The 22,870-nt window shown below is 47.6% G+C and overlaps 1 protein-coding gene across 1 annotated transcript in view; it reads right to left on the reverse strand.

Annotated features, from left to right (window-relative positions):
- Positions 1 to 2,803: 2,803 nt before the first annotated feature.
- CLIC6 (chloride intracellular channel 6) overlaps positions 2,804 to 22,870 on the reverse strand; it is a 42,971-nt gene continuing 22,904 nt past the window's right edge. The window contains exons 2-6 of the mRNA XM_064574993.1: positions 11,232 to 11,341; positions 10,534 to 10,659; positions 9,801 to 9,907; positions 9,066 to 9,247; positions 2,804 to 3,646 (exon numbers count right to left, since the gene is read on the reverse strand). Of these exons, the coding sequence (XP_064431063.1) occupies positions 3,485 to 3,646; positions 9,066 to 9,247; positions 9,801 to 9,907; positions 10,534 to 10,659; positions 11,232 to 11,341 (687 nt within the window). The 3' untranslated portion in view covers positions 2,804 to 3,484. The remainder of the gene's footprint in view (positions 3,647 to 9,065; positions 9,248 to 9,800; positions 9,908 to 10,533; positions 10,660 to 11,231; positions 11,342 to 22,870) is intronic.

Genomic DNA, 22,870 nt, shown 5'->3' on the forward strand with positions numbered 1-22,870 from the left:
TGTAAATGTCTGGAGGGGAACCGACCATATCGAAAAACTCAGAATTAAAGCTCTCTGTGGAAAGAGAAATTATTTTGGAATGCAAACAAATGTATCCCAATGTATCCATTGTATGTATCCAGGGTTCTGTGAATTATATATTCTCGGCATGATGCACGCCTGGGTTCTCTTAACTGTAAAATAAATGGTGGATTTTTCTTACTTAAAAAAAAAGACATTCTTTTAAAACTCTTCCAAAGCCTAATTATGAACCACTGGAGTGGGGAGTGAGGCATGGGTAATAAGAGATGTTATGGTCACTGACTGAAGGACACATGAAAGGGAACAATGTTGACCTCACCCACAGTGTGTGTAGGTATGTGAGTGTGTGCCTATGTGTGAGCATATTGCGTTATATGTGTGTCTGTGTGATTGTGCTTGGAACAGCGTTATATGTGAACATGTTTCTGTGTGTGTGTGATTGTGTGAGTCTCTGTGTGTACGTCCGTGAGTATGTGTGTCTGTCTGTCTAGAGGGCTTGGGCATACATTCAATGCCTGGAGATGGACCCTGTAGATCAAAAATTACCTCTTGAGACCTCTGGTCTCTAGAATCCCTTTCCTGGACTGAATGTCCTCATTCCATCCCCAATCCCTGGCCAGTACCCAGAAAGTATAATTTTGCGACACTCCTGTATCCATTCCAGCCTACAGGTTGGAACACAGCCTTCTGTGTTGAGAAGAAAAGCTGATTTTTTTCTTTTTTCTAATTGTAGGGCCTCTTGGGCAACCAGAAGTGAGAATGGGATCCTCTCCACCTGGAGAAAACTCAGCCAGCCTCAAAGCGGGGATTCATTCACTGAGTGTCCGTATTTGCATCCTATACAGTATGTTTTGAAGAACAAACACATTTTGTTTCAAGACCCGTGCTGTAATAAAGACTTCAAGCCAGTGAACAGCCCTGGAATATTTCTTGCCTTCGCCAAAGGAATAGCCTTTTAGGGGCCCGTGAACAGGGTGTAAGGGTGGGACCCCAGGGTAAGGCTGGCCAGGGACCACCCACTTGCCTACAACCACACTGAAAACTGAAAAAAACAGTCTGATGACCTCTACTGTAGCCACCTGGACAACGACAGGTCACACAAGGACAGGTCTTTTCTGACCTCTTTTAAGTCTCCATTAAAATGTCTTTGTGGCTCACAATTCAAATACGGGTTATTTCTAACTCAATTACCAATAATCCCTGCTTCGACATTGCTCTTGTTGTTTTAAAGGAAGCCATTTCTGTTCATTTTATTCCTTTAAATCTAAGTGAGGAAGGGAATGTGGAAAAAAATTAAAGATCTTGGTTTCGTGTAAACATCTTTATGCGTTTAATTTTTATGGCACACAGAGTTTATGTAGATCATGTCAACATCTAAAAATACAAAGTTCGCACTAGTAACAAGTGGTAGTCTATTCATTGACCACGTGTAGATGTACCATTATAACAAGAGACTTGAAAATCTGACTCCAAAACAGATGTGAAACATGCATGATGGGGAATGCTAGACATAACCTCCAAAAATGTAAAGAGTTAACAAAGAGAGCAGACTGCTGGGTGGGCAGCCCCTGCATGAAACTGGAGCCTCCAGTAAGAGGGAATACAAAGTAGCCACTATATAGTGGACTTTGTTTCTCTTACTGGACATTTCTCACTAAATCCCAGAAGAGTTGCTGTTAGTGCTTTTTATTTTTATTTTTTTAAGATTTACTTATTTATTTTAGACAGAGAGAGAGAGCACAAGCATGAGGGGCAGAGGGAGAAGGAGAGAGAATCTCAAGCAGACTCCTTGCTGAGCGCAGAGCCTGATGCGGGGCTCCATCTCACGACCTTGAGATCAGGACTGGAGCAGAAACCAAGAGTCAGATGTTCAACCGATTGAGCCACCCAGGCGCCCCACATCTCATTCTTTTCCAAAAAATGCAATAAATTCTTTTCCAAATAAATGCCCATGGAGCAAATGCATATTTTTTTTAAATGAGCATTTAGCATCAACCAAAGGCTACCACCAAATGGACAAGAGGGTTTCTATAAGATGTATGTAAACGTCAAAGGAACGCAGCCCCGAGAATGCTCGAGAATGCTCAAACCCAGAAGGGTCGTGATGCGTATCTACACAGCCTTCTACACCGTCTCCCGTGCCTTCAGCTGGAGCCCGGCTGCCCAGCCCAGACGCACTATAGACGAGAGGCTGGCTGTAGGGCGAGGTGGCAGGGAAGCCACAGACAAACCAGAAAACTCTCGAGCCTGAGTTTCCACTTCCTCCCCAACTTAACTGGTTACCAGAACTGCCCAAGAGTAGTCACCATGAATTCAATCCCCCTGGAATTTCCCTGCCTGACCAGAGAAGCAACAAGAACCAGGCTAGTCCCACACCCCATCATCGTTGAAGAAGCGCAGCGCTGGGTCTTAGAGAGGGCAGCCCTTAGAAGGAATCAAAGTGTGCTTGGTTCACATTTCACCACAAGACAGGAGGATCCTCCAACATGCAGCTGATGTTGAGCATCCACAGGAAGGCATGGTCTCATGAGAGGGGAGGGAGTGAGAGAAGGCATCCAAAAGGAAGCTGGAACAAAAGGCCATGTGCGCTGGGATCCAGAGACAGCTGCCATCACCAAGGTGGTAACGAGGCAGAGAGGGGACCTCCTATAGCTCCCAGGCCCTGTGGTCCCTGCAGGTCCCTGCGGATCTGTGGACTCCAGTTCTCCACCTGTGAAACCTGATCGCAAGCAGCCTCTAGCTCTGCAGTGCCGGATCTTTTTGGATCCTCTATGGATGATCATCAAGGCTTCACCCACAGGCCCCCTCACTGATTTCATAGGAATGGAGATGTGTGCAATGTGAACGTCTGTGAGAGACTAAGGAAGGAGAAGATGTTCACCAATAAGTTACCGGCAATTATCTAGGTGGAGTGAAATTTTAGGTAGTGGTTTTTTTTTCTTCCTTATAGTCTCTCACATTGTTTTAAAATATTAAAATAGGCATGTAATCATCTTGTGACTATAAAAACAGTATTTTAGTTCTGTAAAAAAAAACTATTTTAGAGGAGAAAAATAAGCTGTATATGATGATTATGAAAACTATCAGAGACAGATGAATTTTTTTTAATTGAAGGAGGAATTGAACTCAAATCTAATTTGTCTTGAAACTTAAACTGCAAAGCACATGTCCTAATATCATGGTTTACAGGGTCCGTGAATGCCAAAGAAGTAAATTAAGAAGTCAATTGGACAAGTGGTGGATGTCACAATAGATATTGGTATTATTCAGTTATACAAGTGAGTTGACAAATCACAAGGCCATGTACCATTTGGTGTTCAGTGGCTCTCACTATGATACAGTATTATTAAAATATGGGCATTATGGTTTTTGGAAGGAATACAAAGTACACACTCACAAAGAACACACTCTCATCATAGCCTAGTTCATACAGCCGAGAAATAAGACTGAAAACACTCTGGCTTCACTTCATTCTTTTTGCAACATCTGAATATGCATGTTCAATCTCCTGGTCAGCTGGACATGTATTCGTGAACTCATCCCTAGCATAAGCATTGTTCAAGTATCTCCAGATGCCAGTCATTTCAGAAGGAAATTCAAAATCTCTGTATCTCTTGGCCACGATCTGAAAATCAAGAGGAAATAATCAGCAAAGGAAAAGCCCACTAATGTAGACAATTAGATCAGACAATCCACTCTTTTAAGGTGTGTAATATATCCTCTTTCTCAAGTCCTGAAGTATTCTTCTTACAGCCAGCCAGGCGACCCCAAATTTCACTTCAACTTTGCAACAGGAAAGTTCATGAAAGTACTGGGCTCCAGAGTGGCTCCACACAATCCTGCCCATTTATCTTAGATAGATCTTGGGATCCACTGGCATGAATTTGGTCTCTACTTTGGTGGACTTCTCCTTGTCTTGCCAGCAGTTCGGGCTTTGTGTGTTCTGCTGCTGTGTTATTTGGTGCCTAAAGATTCATGAGGATCTTTTTTTTTTTTTTTTAAAGATTTTATTTATTTATTTGACAGAGAAAGACACAGCGAGAGAGGGAACACAAACGGGGAGTGGGAGAGGGAGAAGCAGACTCCCTGCCGAGCAGGGAGCCTGATGCGGGACTCGATCCCGGGACTCCAGGATCATGACCTGAGCCGAAGGCAGTCGCTTAACCAACTGAGCCACCCAGGCGCCCTCATGAGGATCTTTAGTTTAGACTGTGCCTGATTCACTGTGAAGTGCTCTCTTTTTCCTACTTGCTGAGCTTCACCTCCTAAAATCCCAGATATAAAAAAAAAAAAAAAAATCCCAGATATCTGTGTATATTATTCCTACAGATTTCCATCATTCTGTCACTGAAGAGCTCACCTCATTGTCAACAAAGGAACACAAATTCTTATCCTCATGGAAATGGTGGATGTGAGGACAGGGCAATTGAGAGTGAACTTCATGGGAAACACAACAGTGTGAGATGTTTCCTTTGGCTGGAGGGGCGTCAGTGAGGAATTTGTCAGAAAGGACAATATATTCTGTTGGGCACTTTATCAGGTTCCTGGGGCTGCTGTAACAAAGTACTATAACCTGGGTGGCTTAGAACAGAAATTTATTTTCTCGCAGTCCTGGAAGCTAGAATTCCAAGATAAAGGTGTCAGCAGGACACATTCCCTCTGGGAGCTCTAGGGAAAGATCTGTTCTCTCCCCAGGTTCTGGGAGTTTCTTGACTTGCAGCAGCATAACAGCAATCCTCACATGGCATTCTCCCTATGTGTGTGTCTGTGTCCAAATTTCCTTTTTTTATAAGGACACCAGTCCTATTGGATTGGGGGCCCACCCTACGCCAATACAACCCATCTTAACTAATTACATTTGCAAAGATCCTATTTCCAAATAAGGTCATGTTCTGAGGTACTAGGGATTTGGACTTCAACATACGAATTTGGGGGGATGCAATTCATCCCCTAACAGGGACCCAGGACTACAAAGGTCAGTTCTGCTTTGTTGCCTCCTATTGCATTGGTTTCTGGGTTGTCTGGATGAAGTGAACATGGGACAACACAAACTAGAAGATCTTTGGGACCTATCACTCAGATCTTGCAGGCCAGAAGCCACTGATGCAGCAAAACAAGACAATACCATTGTCAGAAACCCTCCTAAATTGTTTGACCTCTTTTACCTTAATTCAACCTTACTGCTATTAATGTTAAGAATTCTGCTTTCCTGAGCCAAGATGTCCATCGACAGATGAATGGATAAAGAAGATGTGGTATATATATACAATGGAATATTATGCAGCCATCAAAAGGAATGAGATCTTGCCATTTGCAACGACGTGGATGGAACTGGAGGGTATTATGTTGAGCGAAATAAGTCAAAAAGAGAAAGACATGTATCATATGACCTCACTGATATGAGGAATTCTTAATCTCAGGAAACAAACTGAGGGTTGCTGGAGTGGGGGGTGGGGTGGGAGGGATGGGGTGACTGGGTGATAGACACTGGGGAGGGTATGTGCTCTGGTAAGCAGGGTGAATTGTGCAAGACTGTTGAATCTCAGATCTGTACCTCTGAAACAAATAATGCAATATATGTTAAAAAAAAAAAAGAAGAAGAAGAAGGTAGCGGGAGGGGAAGAATGAAGCGGGGGAAATCGGAGGGGTAGACGAACCATGAGAGACGATGGACTCTGAAAAACAAACAGGGTTCTAGAGGGGAGGGGGGTGGGAGGACGGGTTAGCCTGGTGATGGGTATTGAGGAGGGCACATTCTGCATGGAGCACTGGGTGTTATGCACAAACAATGAATCATGGAACACTTCATCTAAAACTAATGATGTAATGTATGGGGATTAACATAAGAATAAAAAATAATAATAATAAAAAAAATTAAATATCTCAAAAAAAATTTAAAAAAAAAGAATTCTGCTTTCCTTTTGTTTGCAAAAAGTCAAGTTTAGGGTTAGAGCATCCTCCACTCTGAGGCTCACAGATTAGACAAGAGGTCACCATGGCTAAAAATGAAGCCCAAGCAATTTACAGTCTCTCTCTTGACTGGTTCAAGGACTGCTTCTTTTCTCTACTCAGCAGCCACAAAGCAGAATGCCACATCACTTCCCTCCACTTCCCCTCCCTGTTCCTTCAGATTAAGGGACAGGTGCCAGAATACAAAGATGGCGCCTCTGTATGGTTCCTCCTTCAACTCTCCCTCCCCAGAGACCTCAGCCCAAAAGTGATCTGTGTGGGGCTGTTCCCGGATTCTCCTCTCATGGCCCCAGTCCTCAAAGAAGTTTGGTGTTGGGCATTTCAGGACTGTACTATTTACTTTTATAGAAATCTGAACTTTGCTGAACATACAGGGAAGCGTGCATTGGTTCTGTGACACCACACACCAGACAAAGTTTCTTCGTCTTCGAATTGGTATTCTGTCCTTTTCTGGTTTTATGAGAGATGAAGCTTTACTCTATTTTTTCATATTGTTTTCGGTGGGTTTATAAATTCCTTTACTCTCTCATCTTTTATCTTTTATCATAAATTCATATCATAAATATCATAAATTATACATCATTCAAATTATTATATCATTCATATGGTGGGTTTATAAATTCCTTTACTCTCTCATCTTTTATCATAAATTCCTTTAGACCGAGTCTCATTTCCCTTCCGAAGGTGCTCCATTCTGAAAGACTATTAAGTTGTTTGGCATTTTGAGTGCTCGGTGGCTTTGAAGAATTTGCTCTCCGGTCTTATATTGGAGCCAGGGACTGCGTTATTTTACTCTGAAGTTTACCCCATCTACTGAAATTTAAAAAACTCTTTTCTTATAGGAGCTAAACAAGTGGCAATTGATGGTGTATGGCTGGGGCATTTCTCTTGCTCTTCCCCAACCTCCATGTACCCCTTCCCCAACCTCCATGACCATATAATGGTCATGGCAATGACTACAACACATCCACTGAAGGAACTAAACCACCCACAGCTACATAAATATCTTGTTGAAAAATGGCTCCCAAACATAGGAGGTTTTGATGAGTTGAAATGCTTTCATTACATTTTAGATGTTGGGAAACTGGCAAAGTTATTGAAAACAACATTCACTTGAGGGCTCAGACACATCTTCAAGGCTTGGATTTCAAGCTAGTATCCTTCAAGCACACTGGGGAAGAGAGAAGAGGAGAAATGGGGCAAGGATTGGGAAAGGAATCGGGAAGGAAGATGAAATGCAGAAACGAAAGGCAAGGCAATGATGAGGAGCAACCAGGGGTAGCTGGTAGCCTGTAAGAGTATCAGCAACACAGATTAGGTGAGCCTAATTTGTAAATTTCTAAATGCCAATGACATGCTTTATTAGACCACCGGGTCCTTGATTTGGACTTCCCTGTGCCTTCTTGCCCATCTCCCCTATCCTTCTACCAAGGACCTAGGTTTGGACTTGGTGGAATTTTAATCATAAAAGTGCCCCAGTACTGGGTATTTACCCCAAAGATACAAAAGTAGGGATCCGAAGGGGTACGTGCACCCCGATGTTTATAGCAGCAATGTCCACAATAGCCAAACTGTGGAAAGAGCCAAGATGTCCATCGACAGATGAATGGATAAAGAAGATGTGGTATATATATACAATGGAATATTATGCAGCCATCAAAAGGAATGAGATCTTGCCATTTGCAACGATGTGGATGGAACTGGAGGGTATTATGTTGAGTCAAATCAAACTGAGGGTTGTTGGAGTGGGGGGTGGGGTGGGAGGGATGGGGTGACTGGGTGATAGACACTGGGGAGGGTATGTGCTCTGGTAAGCGCTGTGAATTGTGCAAGACTGTTGAATCTCAGATCTGTACCTCTGAAACAAATAATGCAATATATGTTGAGAAAAAAAAAAAAAGAAGAAGAAGAAGAAGGTAGCGGGAGGGGAAGAATGAAGCAGGGGAAATCAGAGGGGGAGACAAACCATGAGAGACGATGGACTCTGAAAAACAAACAGGGTTCTAGAGGGGAGGGGTTGGGAGGATGGGTTAGCCTGGTGGTGGGTATTGAGGAGGGCACATTCTGCATGGAGCACTGGGTGTTATGCACAAACAATGAATCATGGAACACTTCATCTAAAACTAATGATGTAATGTATGGGGATTAACATAAGAATAAAAAATTTAAAAAATAAATAAATAAAAAAATAAAAGTGCCCCAGAACAAGGCTTGGCCTTCTTCTTGGGGCCTTCAAGGCTACTGAGGGCCAAGAACATTGCAGTTGTAATAATGATAACAATTAACACCTATAAGTGACGTGAAGGCTGGGGGCACCATTGAGAGCAAGCCATAACTCCGGAGGCCAAGTGTAGGGCCATCTACTTTGGAATCCCCCAGGGTCACCCCCAGAAGTTCTGATTTAGGAGACCAGAGGCTGGATGGGGGATTTACAATTCTAAAAAGCTCCCCAAATAATTCTTATGCCTACTAATGCTGGAGAACCAGTGGTCTAGAGAGCCTTTAAACCCTAAAATATATGACGCATGATGCTGACTTCCCATTCAACTATCTGGGAAGACATGATGCCAAACCTGGCAGAGGCCCAGCCAAGGAGCTCCTCCCTAGCTATAGGGGGTCAATACTAAGAGCTGAGGAGACACACCTCTGTCATCCCTATGCAGAGCCATTTCCCCCGCCAATCACCAACAACTGACTGAATTCACACTGCCGTACTCCCAGAGTCGGCGCATCGTCTCCAAGCCTCAAACATTAAATGCCGGGTATAGTCACTGTCGCCCTCAAGTTGTCTTGCCATAACTTTTCTTTAGGCTGTGGGGGTAAGACTTGGAACAAGAAGCAGTGAGGATGGAGGGGTGAGAGCCAAGCTCCCAAATGTTTCTTGAGACCATCTGAAGAATACCTGGGAATATCCATGTATCTGAGACTGGGGATTCGACTGCCTCAAAGAGGAAAAAAAAAGAAACTGACTTTTTAATTCAGGAGTCTGCATTTTAGATTGTTTTGATGTCTGGCCAAAATAAGACAAAGCCCCATTCGTGTATTCAGCACCTGCAGCAGGAGGAACATCAAACCTTTATAATGTGAAGCTTGGGTAAGAGGTTACAGTCGGCTAACGTGAGCTCATCCCCATCCAGGAACTTCCTTCCAGAAACAGCGACGTCCTCAGTGCTGTAAGCATCGATTTCATCAGGCAAAGGGCTATTTAAGTAATTATCCAGCTTCTTCAGGGCCTTCAACAGGTTCTTTTCATAAACTAGAACACAAAGGCAGAAAATGACTAAGATAAGTCATACGAGTTAATGTCACCTTTCCCTAGATATCAAGGAAGGAGTCAATCACCTTTCCCTCATGGCACATGGCTGGGCAGCACCGGGGAACTGGAGGGAAGGATGTGGATTTCTAAGATCTGCATAAAGGACTCACTCATCCCTGGAAAATAATTCTGCTGTCTACACAACACTGCTCCTTCTTGAACTCATCCACGTATTCAAAAATATTTATGGGAAGCCCATAAGGAAGTACGCACTGGCAAGAGCGTCATTGAAACTGATTCCCATGGTGCAGCAGGCGATTCCTGGTGGGGATTCTTTTCCCCTCAAAATGTTCTTTTCTGGGCTCCCAATCTCGATCTCCTGAAACCCACATGCAAATTCAACACTAGAGGTACTTTTTCCTTATTTCTAGATACAGGTCCCTTCTCCCAGGGACATCAGTCAGAATTCCCAGGATCTTAGAAGCCACACCAGAGGCTGAGCAAGGGGCAGTCCAAGTGGAGAACACTGAACAGGAAGATGGCAGGTACTCACTCTCATTTGCATCCTTCTTGGTGTTTTTTATAAATGCGGAGAATTTGGCAAACACATCATTTCCGGCAAAGTTAGAGTCAGGGTGTTGGGTCCCCAGCTTAGGGTACCTTGAAAAATTTAGGATTGGAGTATCAGATAAGCAATGTTTGAGTTGGGTTCATACAAGTGGGGCGAGGTGGGCGGTGGGGGAGACAGGTCTTTCTCTGAGAGGATATAAAAGAAAAAAACTTCCCCCTTGAATGTTTTCCTAATCTTTTTATCTCCAAGCTTTGGAAGCAACAGTCTAGGGAGAAAGCACTTGCTGTTCTCATCCTGGCACACCTTGGACCCGGCTGGTCTTAGTTTCCTTTCAAGTAAGACGAAGGTGGTGCACTAGAAGGTTCTCTTCCAGGTCCGGCACTCTGCAACATCCCATGGTAACATGCACACCTTACCTTTCAGCAGTGGACCTAAGAAATGGCCGACCCATTAGACATCGACCCACCTCCTCCCCACTTCCTGCCATCAAACCGTAATTGCCAACCTGCAGGTGCAAAGCAGAGAGACCCAGGCCTATCATCACTCAAGGCTTCTGATCTTGCTCTGTGTTTTCTGTGGCACACCGCAGTACAGCAAAGGAAGTTAAGTGCCGTGGCCACGGAAAACCAAATACACGAAGCCAGGAGCTTTCAAATTGTCTGTGAAGGGGGAAAAGTGACAATCAGGTTGTGAGTGCTGGTTTTATAAGGCCTACCTCGGGGGAGCCAGTTTCTCCTCTAAGAACTCCTCGATCTTATTCACATCCGTCTTGACTTCACCATCAAAAGTCATAAAGGGAGGGTTTGTTCCAGGAGCCAGATTTTGCAGGTCTGCGGGTTTCCTGGGGGAAAGGGGGGGGGAGGGTAGTGAACAGCAGCTTTTGTAAATAGTTGGCAAGGTGTAGACTCATTTCCAAAGCTTAGCCGGGTCCACCCCAGTTTACAAGGAGCAACCCTTGAGAATGTCAAAAGTGATCGTGGGTTTACAAAATGTCCTACTGACAACGAAAGTGTGGCTCTTCTCTGGATGCAGAGGTGAGAGAAAGTGAACTCTCCCCAGTGTCCTCACAGGAGATCTGCACACACAGGCTTTTGAGAGGTTCTCCGCTGAACGGGGTGGGGGGGAGCAGGTTCCTTATGGTGCCCCCAACTCCTCCCTGATCATGTCTGATCCGATCCTGTCATTACTGATGAGCCCAGACTTGGGCTTCAGTTCAGAGTCCTGACCGAGGATGGATGTGCCATGATATCGCCCGTGGGTCCTAGGAGTGTGTGCATGAGAGTTTTGAATGTGTGGGTGTGTTACATGAGTGGGGGGGTATGAGTGTGGGGTGTGAGTGTGGCTGTGAGTTGGGTGTGGATATGAATGGGTGTGCCTGGAATCAAGTAGAGTTATTTCAATAGTGCATCTTACCTCTTCAGGTCCACTGTTGTCACATTAAATATAACGCCCTTTAGCCAGAGAATCATAAAGAGGCGCTGGGAAAACGGGCAATTCCCAATACTCTCACCATCATAACCAGCCTAAGTGGAAAAAGGAATCCTTATCAGAGCCAGCCTCACAATTGTAAGTGCCAGATTCCACACCGCGCCGGCACAAAACCGTTACAGATTTGTGTTAATGGTCATGACGCTGTAAATACCCTTCTGGGGCCATTTCACTGAGCCGCTGAGCTCCACTGGGGTGAGGGTGGGGGAAACACAGGGACGGGCTGCACCGAGCATTTCCTTCTTCCTTCCCACCACTCACCACTTCCTGCCACACTGGGCCTCTGCACGGCTTCCGCACAGGGAAAGATCGGCAAGTGGGAACTCCCTTTGTTACCCAAGACATGCTCTTTCCCTCCCTCTGTCTCGAGATCCTCTACAGAAACAACACACCTCTTTCCAGGATGAGCAGGCTTAGAAACACCCCAGCAGACTGTCCCCCTGAGACACCAGCCCTCATGGTCTCTGCGGTGCCTGTCTGCAGAATGAGAGGGTTGCCTTATCTGCATCCTAGATCCCTGGACGCTATAAAACTTGGATGTCCCCTCATCTGATTCATGGGGTGGCGGAGAGCTGGGGGGCATTTGTACCGAGAAGGGGGATTATTACACAGTTGGTGTTGGGGGGGGTGACTCCTCCCTGGTGACCCAAAGCAGGTCACATCCACACACAGCTCCCCCGAACACAGACACACCCATACTAAACACACGTCCTTCTCGTGGGCTCCTGGCAGAGGGGAAAGGCAGGTGATGGGGAAGAGAGGAGAGGGGGGGCTACACACCCCCTAGGAAATGGAGCAGTAGAATCAAGGCCAACTAAGGAAGCTCCCAAATGTTTCTTTCTCCTGCCATCTTGCCCCCAAGCCTCATGTCTCTGACAAGCTTGTGGCACAAATAAGATGCTGCTGGAAAGGCAAGAAGGTGGCTTGGACATGCTCTTCACATCTCCAGACTGCAAGCACCACACCCAGCCAGACCTCAGTGACAGAAACAGCCACAATTAATCCAGCCGCACATAGTTAGGAGAAGCCGGAGGGGAAAGCACCGTGTCTATAACCGGCCTCAGAGGACATGAGGCAGGAAGCGAGCTGCTGGCTTGGGAACTGAAGAAAGGCGAGAAAAGATCCCAAGAAAACTGGACCTTCAGAGAGATAGTGTCCTTAAGTCACCTGAAGGAGTTGTTTTTTCTTGTTTTTTTCTTTTTAAAGATTTTATTTATGTGACAGAGAGAAAGAGCAAGAGCAGGAACACAAGCAGGGGGAGTGGGGGAGGGAGAAGCCGGCTTCCTGCAGAGCAAGGAGCCCGATGCGGGGCTCGATCCTAGGACCCTGGGATCATGACCTGAGCCGAAGGCAGATGCTTAACGACTGAGCCACCCAGGCGCCCCTGGAGGGGTTGTTAATAATAAGATGTCCTAGAAACTAAGAGGGTAAAAGAGCCTCAGTTTTTAAAAGATTTGATCGGCCTTTTTACAAAAGACACATCCAAATGGCCAATAAGCACAGGAAAATGTTCCTAACATCGTTCGGCAGCAGGGCAGTGCAAATTAAAGCCACAAAGAGATCCCACAGCATACCTCCCAAAACAGCTAAAACGAAAAGCTCTGACGATACCAAGTGTGGACAAGAATGCAGAGCAACCGCACTGCCTTTCGCTGCAGTCGGAGGGCAAATGACACAAATACTCTGGAGACGTGTTTGGTTGTCATCTACCAAAGTTAAGCATAAACCCTACAGCACGCCACTTCCACGCCCGACGGGAGGGAGCGCTGAGGGGCACAAGAGACACAGTTGTTGAGAGAAAGAAACCAAACTCATAGGAGTTCAGACACAGGCAAACTTCTCTGGGTGACTAGAGTCCGAAGAACAGTTGTTCCCTGGAAAGTCAAGTATTATCCGGGAAGGATGGGGGGAAGGCTTCTTGGTAGCAGAAATGTTCTAGATCTTGATCTCCATGGTGGCTACACAGGTATATTCAAGCGGCAGAGTCTTAGGTTTGGGTTCTGTTACTGCATGACTTCAGGGGAAAAAAGGTAAAAATCTGAATTAAAACACTGCAGGGAGTTGGATTCAGTAAGTCTTGCCTGGGGCCCAGGAATATGAATTTTTAACAAGCTCTTCCGAGGTGATGTCACACTGGTGGCCAGAGACCCGTGAAGGTGGATTTAACGCACATCAAGAGGCACCAACCCACTTCGAGAACTGGATTCAGAGTCCTGGAAGCTCCAGGCCCTTGCTGCACAGCCGTCCACCCCCTCCAACTCTCCAACCCCCACCCCACCGCCCAGGCAGGTGCTGGCCTGTCAACCCAGCAGGGGGAAGGGGCTGAGGATTCCCCCAGCTGGAGTCTGAAGCTTCCCGGCGGCGCTGGAGGGTTGGGGAGGTGGGCAGGCAGGACCCCCCCTCCCCCCGCACTGAGTGGGCATTACAACTCCCCTGCAGATGGGCCCTGAAACAGCACCCTGCTTGGCCGCCTGAGGCCATCCCCTGCCCCAGGGTCCACCCCCTCCCAGCCATTCTGAAGGCCACCGGGGCTCCTCCTCGCTCCATTCTGGAGCAAGAGCAGAGCTGAGGTACATAAAACTTCAGGCGGCTGGCTGCAAGGACCCCTCCTAAGTCCCGGTGCTTTCTTAACTGCTGCAGGTTGGGGCAGAATCAAGCCAAGAAGAGGGGGCGGGGCCCCAAAAGCACAGGGACAGAAAGCCACATATTTTGGCCAGTCCTGACTTGCTGGCAGCTTCTAAACCTCTTATTTTTAGAGTGGTTACACTAAGCACAGTCAAGTCTAAGATAATTTCTGCAGAGTGGGGTAAGTGTTTCTCTTTCTCCCTTGTCTCCGCAGCCTTGGGAATCCTGTCATAACTCATTCCAAATGTGGCCAAATCCCCGCAGAGCCCGTGTGTGTCTGCATTGACGGGCATCGACGAAAGCTCATCTTGACAAAGAACTCGAGGTCTGGGAAGGGGCCTGTCCCCCCCACCCCCAAATTGTTCTTCAGGCCACCTCCTGAATGCTGGAGAAACTACTTCTCCAGAAAGAATAAAGGGGTTAGGAGCAATCCGTCCTTTCAAAGTAAAACCTGCCTTTGCCACCCAGCTCTGCAGACAGACACTTGGCAACAGGCTCCTTTCTGGAACAGGGACGGAGACAGGTGGCCGGAGGATGGCGCAGCGGCCTGCAGGCCAGGGCGCCAGGAGCTCCCAAGGCAGGGATGAAAGTCACAGCTGCCTTCTGCACGTCCCCCCCATGTGGCCCCCAAACAGGACCATTGCAAGCCAGCGGGGCTAGCAGGCTGGAGGCTGTCCGGCCTTTTCGAGAATGAGTCCGTTTTCGAGAATGAGCCAGCCACCCTGGCCGCCAATAAGCAGGATTTACATACTCGGTGTTGCCTCATCTTAAATGGCTCTGAAAACACTTTCCCGTCTCGCGGTCTGTTGTAAATGAGGGGTTCGGGGGAACACATGGAGGGGGTGGAGCGCCGAGGATGCCTCAGTGCAGGGTTTGATTACTTTAATGTGCTTTCAGTGCTAGGACACGCCAGCAAAAATAAAGGCGGAGCTAGGCAGTCTCCACAGCCCGGTATTGAGCAACACTGGGAGGGGATGGTGTTGGTCATGTTCATTACCCACTCCTACTCATACGGTAGGAGTGAATAACTGACTCCGTCGCCATAATTGAGATGTTTTATGGTACCAAGTTTTATTTTCCGTTGCTGATAATTCTCCCAGGCTAATTACACTCTGGGCTAAAATTTCTCAGCAGAGTTTCTCAGCCCACGGGGGGAAATTTCTGTATGTATACATTTCTGATAAAAATCAGATGAAGCAGGGGAGCGATCAGAGTGTCTTGTTTCCAGTGAAGACCCAGACGCTTGGGTAACCCAGAATTGCGTGTCTGCCTTTCAAATGCAACTGTTCTGAGGGCCTGTGATGGTAATTCTCAAAAGGAAAACACAAATGCCTCCAACAGGGTCCGAGGCATTCCTTTTGCCACGGAGGGCAGCTGTGGCCTCGAGGGGGCTGTAATTCTGTGGGTCCCGGCCTGCACCCACCTGCCCCGCACAGAGCCCCCCGGGGCCCAAGGCCTAAGGGTCCCCATGTCATCGCAGAGCCTGGAGTCCCTCCTCACCTCAGGCTTCTTCAAACTAGAGCCTCTCCCACTTACCCTCTGCACACTCAAGCCATTCAGAATTTGTGGGGAAAATATATATATATATATTTTTTTTTTTTCAAATTTCCTTTCACTGCTTTTTGCTTCAGGCAGATGACCTCTCCAGCGCTGTACTGGGGTTACAGGGAAGGGGCACGACCCCCACCCCCAGCTTCCACTAAAATGCCTCCTGTGCTGCCACTGCCTTTGAGGGACCAAATGGACCCCTGGCATCCCGGCCCAGACCTGACACTGGGGTGACAACCCCCCTCAAGGTATTTTTGGCAGCTCCTCAGCACCGCTCCCTCTCCTTTCCGTCAGACAGGCCACACACCCACCACCTTGATTCTCCAACTACTTGGCTCTATCTTCTTTCTAGAAAATTCTATGGGGGCCTAAAGGTTAAACACATTCTGTAAAATAAGCCCTTTTCCCCTCCCCTACCCAGATGTAAAATGAAAGACAACTGGGGCGGGCAGAGGGAAGATAAAGGAAGAGGCAATAAATCACTAATATTCTCATTGTCCCTTAGCTGATAGCTGGCTTTCACCCAAGGGAGTAGGACAGCATCCCGAGTGCAGGGAAGTATTCCAGACCGACCCCACAGGAAACCAGGAGGGACGTGGGGGCGAACAGCTCATTTGGCTCGTCACAGGGATTGAGAGAAAATCAGTGAGTCATGACAGGCTGTCCTGTTTCCAGCGTGCTGGAGGCACTCAGGCTGAACACAAACAGTAGCTGACCAGGGTGGGCAGGAGGCAGAAGGCCGAGTGTGACGTGGGAGGCCGCGGGCAGCCCCCTCGCAGGTTCAGTGTGTCTATACTGACTGGACGTCTCCACAAGGCCGGGGCTCCCTTCCTGACACCTGACTCTGGGGTCTGATGAACACCTCTCATGGTACCTGAGGACTCAACAGTTATCGACCACGACGTGGGGCGCCTGGAATCCCCCAGGCTCGCAACAGAGAAATGTGGGAGCACTGACTGCTCCCCGTGCCGCCCAGCCTGCACCCACCCTGTCTCTGCACCTGCCATTTGGAGCAGGTCAGGACTGGGAGACCATCCCACCCCAAGGAGAAGGCCTGTGGGGAGCAGTAGAAAGGTGGGGGCACTCCTCCTGGGTCTCTTCCGGCTCCCATTTGGAAGCAGGTCGCTCTAACCCTCAAAACGGAGGTGTCTGGAGGGAGGGACCCATCTTCATTCATCGGGGCCACTCCCACCAGCCCTGGCAGAGTTCCTGGCACACAGGAAAATGACCAGAGGCCTGAGTCCAGTGGCTTCCATACACCTGGAGCCTGGCTGGCCTCAGAAAGTGCCTTCCAGCCCCTCCCTGCTCTTTCTTTTCTGGGCCAGCTTCCATGAACTTTTCCCTTTCAGAAGCTCTAAATTCTTCCTACTAAGATATCACCCATGGAGAGTGACGGTTAACAGTGGGGAAGAAAATAGAAGGGGCTGGAGGGAGGGAGGTGGGGGGGAGAGGGAGTTGGGGGGGAGGCCTGAGTTACAGGCTATAAAGTCTTCCCCAAGCCTCTTGAAGCTAATGGTTTGACCTAAAATGCAATATTTAAGTAGATCTGAGACTTCCTGATTTTGAATAATTCTGTAAATTTTTTAAAAAATGTATAATTCTTTCCATCTGCCTGGTAAATGGAAGTTTCTATTTTGAGTCAGCACGGTCAAGGGGAATGAGCCGCAGGCCGTGGAGCCCGGGAGAGCCGGTGTGAACTCCGGCCCCACCACTGACCAGTGTGTGACCTTGGGCAATTCACGTGTTCTCCCTGAGCCTCAGTTTCTCCATTTTAAAAACAGGGATAAGGAGAGCCACGCCTTGCAGGATCTTGGTTTGATACACCTGGGTCTCCCGGGCACTCCATAAAGGCAGGTTATTATTGTCATTATCCCCCATCAGCAGCATCAACATCATTACTCCACCAAACGGGAGGGCACCAGAACGGACAATTATGGAATTGAGGGAACTTTTTAACAAGGCTCAATTAGTGTGATTTTCGTGCCAAACCCTTAAAAAGCCACAGATCCCCCCGGCCCCGCCCAAAAGTAACGCCTCCTATATCTAGTCCAAGTGAAAATTAACAACCGAGGTCGTTTTCTTAATTGCAAAAGCAAACACATCTTCACCAGGAGGCAAAAAAGGGCAGGGCCTGGGCTGGCATTCATGTCTGGGAGCTACACCAGCCTCTTGGGGAAAGGTCCAGAGGAAAGAACATCTGGACAGTTTGTGCGCATCTTGACCGATGGCAAGGCTGACAAGCCCCAGGGGACTGCTTTCTTCCCAGGAAATGGCACCAAAGGCCCCTGCTTGTAAAAGTGAAGGGGATCTCCTCTCTGACTTTTGCCATTGGCGCTAAGGGACCCTGACTGGTTGTGGGCTGTCTTGTGTCCACTGTCACTGGGGGAGAGTGAATTGCACGTTGTGGAAAAGACCCCAACAGGATTTGAAGGTCTAAAGGCCAGACCTGCAGATCCACATAAAGAAAGGTTATTATAACCAAGGAGGAGAGAAATTAATTACCGATCCCTTTCTTGTCGAATGAGAATGTTTTTGAAGGAAATGCCTCCAAAACCAGTGATTTTTCAAAGCAAAGAGTCATTGAATACTTGCTCTGATTTTAAATATGTTTCTAAACCACTGACAGCCATTAATCAGATTTAATCCTCTCAAACTCTTGTAAGATGCCTTAGAACTACTCCCATTTTACAGATGGGGAAAACTGAGGCTCAGAGAAGCTAAGCAACTTGCCCAAAGACACAGACAGGACTGGTGAATAAAGATTTCTCTTATTCTCCCAAATGGAATCCAGTTAATGGTCCCAGCTTCTTTCCAGGTCCTCAAGACGGAAACCAGAGTCTTTACCTGAACATCGGTCTGTCCCCAGCACAACAAAGGTCTCAGAGCCTCCCACCCAAATTCCTGCAGCAGCCTCCTGCTGGGTCTCCCAGCCTAGGGTTGCTAGCCCCTCTGATCTTTTCTAAATCCTGGACCATCTAGATAAGATGCCATTTTCCTTATATCTTAGATCATTCAGCTGGAATGTTGTTCAAATGCAAATTCAAATGAGGCTGCTCTCTGTACAGTGTGACCAAGGCAAAGTACCTCCCCTTCAGGGCCCCAGTGTCCTCATTTACAATGGAGGGATAACAGTACCTACCTTTCCGCGTTGGACGACAATTCATTAGATGTTACAAAGAACAACGCCTGACACCCAGAAACATTTGATCATCTGTTGCACCTTCCCTCCTTCTTTCCTCTCCTTTTGTGAAACTGAATGAAGGAGACCTCATTTAAAGTTCTCCTGCCCAACCAGCTCCACTGCGGACCCAACAGAAAGAAGCATCCCCTGCATCTTCCAACAGGAAGAAGCCAGCTTTGCTATCCCAGCAGCAGGAAGGAAGATTTTCTCTTCACCCGGCAACGGCCCAGCCAATGAGAGACAGTCACAGCTCAGCCAATGAGAAACCGTCACCTCCTCAAACTCTCACTTTTCTCCGACAGACTTTCATTCAAAGCAGCCCCTCCAAGTCCCTCCTTTCTCTCTAAAGTAGCATTCCTCTCCTTTGTGCTCTGGACTTACCTACTGTTTTGCCACAGCTTGCACATCCCAAATTTCGATCCCTCTGCCATTCCCGAATATACCCAGGTTTCCTGGTGAAATAATTGGCTGTTTTGTTTTCGAGGTTGACACTTTATAGGCCAGTTAACCCAGTTATTCTCTTCAAATGCTGTTCTCTCTCTGGCCAATTGCTGTGTCCTTAATTATCCCATGTCACCCTCCTACAAGACCTTCTGTCCACCTCACTACCATCTAACTGCTGCCTCCAGACCAGTAGGTGAGCACTCCCATTCTAGATCCCTTTCTGGGACTGTCCACAGGGCATTGCTTTTGCCCTTTGCTGAATTCTGCTCGCAATACAGACGGCTCCGCCTGGCTTAGCACCGAATTGTTGACTAATTGTTTCCTGTTAGTTGCATCCCTTCATGGCAGACCGTGTCAGCCTTCTGAGCCGGACAGGGGGTTGTCTGCTCCCTTGTAGTGTCTGTAAGACGCTCATCTCCTGCCTAACCCCCTGACAGCATCCACAGCACTGAGCCAGGCCTGCGCAAGTCACTTTACAAAAACTCCTATGGTGGATCAAACGGCCACGGTCCTGCAAAGTTCTAGCAATTCCTCATCACCTATAGTTCCTTTAAAGCCAGTGAAACCCCGCCTTCTCCCTCAGGAGAACATCCGCCACACCCAGCAGTGTGGCCAGCCTCCTCAGCCCTCAAGCATCTCCCCAGCCTGCCTGTCCTGGGGCACCTTTCCCCACCCGCCCAAAATGACTATCTCTGGGTAACAAACTCATCCTGGTCTGATTTTAAAGCTGGAAATTTTGCATCGCCCTCCCCCAGGCCCTAGGCAAACTGGAACAGCTGGTCACCACACCATCTGCCCAGATGAGAGCCTTATTTTTTTAGGGGAGGAAAAACATAATAAATGTCCTCCTAGATGACCTAGAAGCAGGGCTTTGCTCCTCCCTAACCAGAACATCAGCATAGATTAGTGTAACGACTGATCAGATTAGGTAGCTGATACCTTGAGTGCTCAGAACTATCTGGCGCCCTGGAAGAGCAGACAATAAACAGAGGGTGAGGTCTGCAGGGGTCCAGGAGGGAGGTAGGAATTACGACCAGCCTGGCAAATGCCCCAAGTTATGCAGCACCAGCTAATAAAAGAACAGCCTTTCCCTTCCTAGCGGCTAGGGGAGCCCTTGGGAAAGAAAAGCAGTTAAAAATCAGTGGTGGGGTTCGGGTGGCAAACTTACCCCAGAATCACCCAACTCTGGGTGTGATGGATGCTCTAGACCAAAGGGAACCACAGACCCTGGAACCCAGAACCATGGGCCAGGAACCAGGATCTCCAAGGCCACAATTTCTCTCGAATCCTCCCTATTACCCCTGGGATTAAAAGGAACAGCAAGAACATCCATCCCAGTCAAGTAGGAAAACTTTCCGGATATACCCTACATCAGAAGCCGCTGGGGAGAAAATCTGCCTCACGGGAATTTGGAGTTGATAGATCAGTACTGATTAGGAAGTGTTACCTTAGAATTTATCTCCCATCTGTCAATCCAACAAGAAGACACATAATTAGATGCATCTTCTCAAAATAATTCACCTGAGTCCTTAAGAGGATCATAGATCTCAGTTCTTTTACAAGTGTCATTGAGAATAGAAGGGCTATGTTGTAAAACAGTGATGATGAGGACAACTAAGAATTAGCATTTACACTCCACCACTCATTGTTCTAAACACTTCACTTATATCAACTCAGTCCTGACAGCAACCCTATTAGATGTAGGTACTATTACCAGCTCCATTTATAGGTGAGAAAACTAAGACACAGAGAGGGAGAGTAACTTGCCCAAGGTCACCCAGCGGGACTTGAACCCAGGAATCAGCCAGAGTCCATTCTCTTCATCCTACTCTGGACACCGGCTTATGTTTAAATGGAACTCCAGCAAGGTCCTTCCTCAGAGTAAAGGTCTGCCTCTTGGTTTTACCACCATCTCTTTTCAGTAAGGATTGGAGGTGGCTTGGGGAATCCGTAATTATAATAAAATGCATATTACAAGCAGATGCAAAGGACAAACAGTGGTTGGGACAGAAAATGGAGCTGGGTTAAGGCTACCAAAAATGCATGCCCTGTGTGCTGGGGCAGGGATAGAGGCAGAGGGGAGAAGACATTTGACAATCCTGGGAACATCTTGGCGGCCAAGTGGGCTGCAGGCCGGGGGGCGGAGGGGGTGCCCTCTGGCCATGTGCTACATATTCTGTTCCCTCTCTAAGAAACTTTTGCTAGAACTCGAGGTGACAATGAGTTTGACATTGCGCCCCCACCCCCACAGCTGGAATACAAACAGTCCTTCTGCCCAATCAACACCAGAACCCCCCTACCGCATCCAGGGCTGCCATCTGTCGGCAGAAACTAGGGAGTGCTGCAAAGCCATGCACCTTAGCAGATGATCCCGCCTCATCTTCCAGCAGGGCAGGCAAGGCCAAAGTGCTCCTTGAAAAGATCCTGTCGATTACATTGGAATCCACTCCATCACAGACCATGTAGCATGCCCCATGCCATATGGCCAAAAGAGTTTGGATCTGGAATTTTCTTAAGGCAGATAACAACCAAATGCCTGATCTTGGCCATGAGCCGCCTTCATTAAAAACCTGCAGAGAACCCTAAGCACGAAGCAAGACCATTTCCTGCTGCAGCCCAAGGACATTCAGACTTGCTCTTCTCACTGGAGAATCTGAGAAGGCGTGGGTTAAGGACCAGGAGGACAACCTCAGAAGCAGACAGGAAAGTACCCACCAACCAACTTTCCAAGTAGGTCTACTCTTGACCACAACTTGCTCTGGCCATGGCCCAGGGCAATGATGACAGAGGGTGAAGCATAAACTCTAAGATGACTTACTGGTGCACATGGACAGAATAATGGCCCCTCGGGGACGCCCACATGCTATGTTACCTTCCGGGGCGGAAAGAGCTCTGCCAGTGTGATCAAGGCTGTGGTTTCACGATGGACAAGTGATCCTGGATTACCAGGTGGGCCCAATCTGATTACATGGGTCCTTGCAAGATATGGTATGTGACTGGTCTGCAAAGATTTAACAAGGGAACAATGGTCAGAGAGATGAACGCTGCTGGCTTTGAAGATGGAGGAAAGGGGCCATGAACCAAGGATGCAGGTGGTCTCTAGCAGCCAGGAAAGGCAGAGACCTAGATTCTCCCCAGAGTCTCCAGAAAGAGACAGAGGCCGGCTCGTGCCTTAGTTTTGGCCCAGGGAGACTCAGGTCAAGCTTCTGACCAGTGAAACTCAAGATAATAAATTTGAGTTGTTTGAAATCACCAAGTTTGGGGTAATTGGTTACAACACCAATAGGAACGAATACAGTTAACTGTTCCTTCTGGGAATGCTAAACCTCTTTTCAAGACAGTTCAGTGAATCAGACAACTAATCAGTCATGGAGAGGGACAAATCCTGAAGCATTGGCACTCGGCCTATTCCTAGAAACTTCCTGCATGGAGCCACCCCTCTCATCTGCCAGGGATTTGTGTGATGGCCACGGGCGCAAGGAGGATAAGTAAGGCTACCATCTGAAGAAGGCCCATGTTGAACCCACTAACAGCCAAGCCAAGACCACAGCTCCTCTCTATGGACTTGTGAGACAATAGTGCTTTGACCTGAATGGTGGGGAATCTTGCTTGTTCCTCCATGTCACCTTTGGGGTCACAGCTTATGATGAACCAGCCCCAAGGTAGTTTTCCACTGGGACTCACCCGGCTATATTCTTTGCCCAATTTTTTATTTGGTAAGACCCAAATTGAGGATCATCCGGCCAAAAATCTAACTGGTCACAGT

Source organism: Mirounga angustirostris, unplaced genomic scaffold, assembly GCF_029215605.1.
Source record: "Mirounga angustirostris isolate CCGP_5_RB_7025 unplaced genomic scaffold, mMirAng1.0.hap1 SCAF_1, whole genome shotgun sequence".
NCBI lineage: Eukaryota > Metazoa > Chordata > Mammalia > Carnivora > Phocidae > Mirounga > Mirounga angustirostris.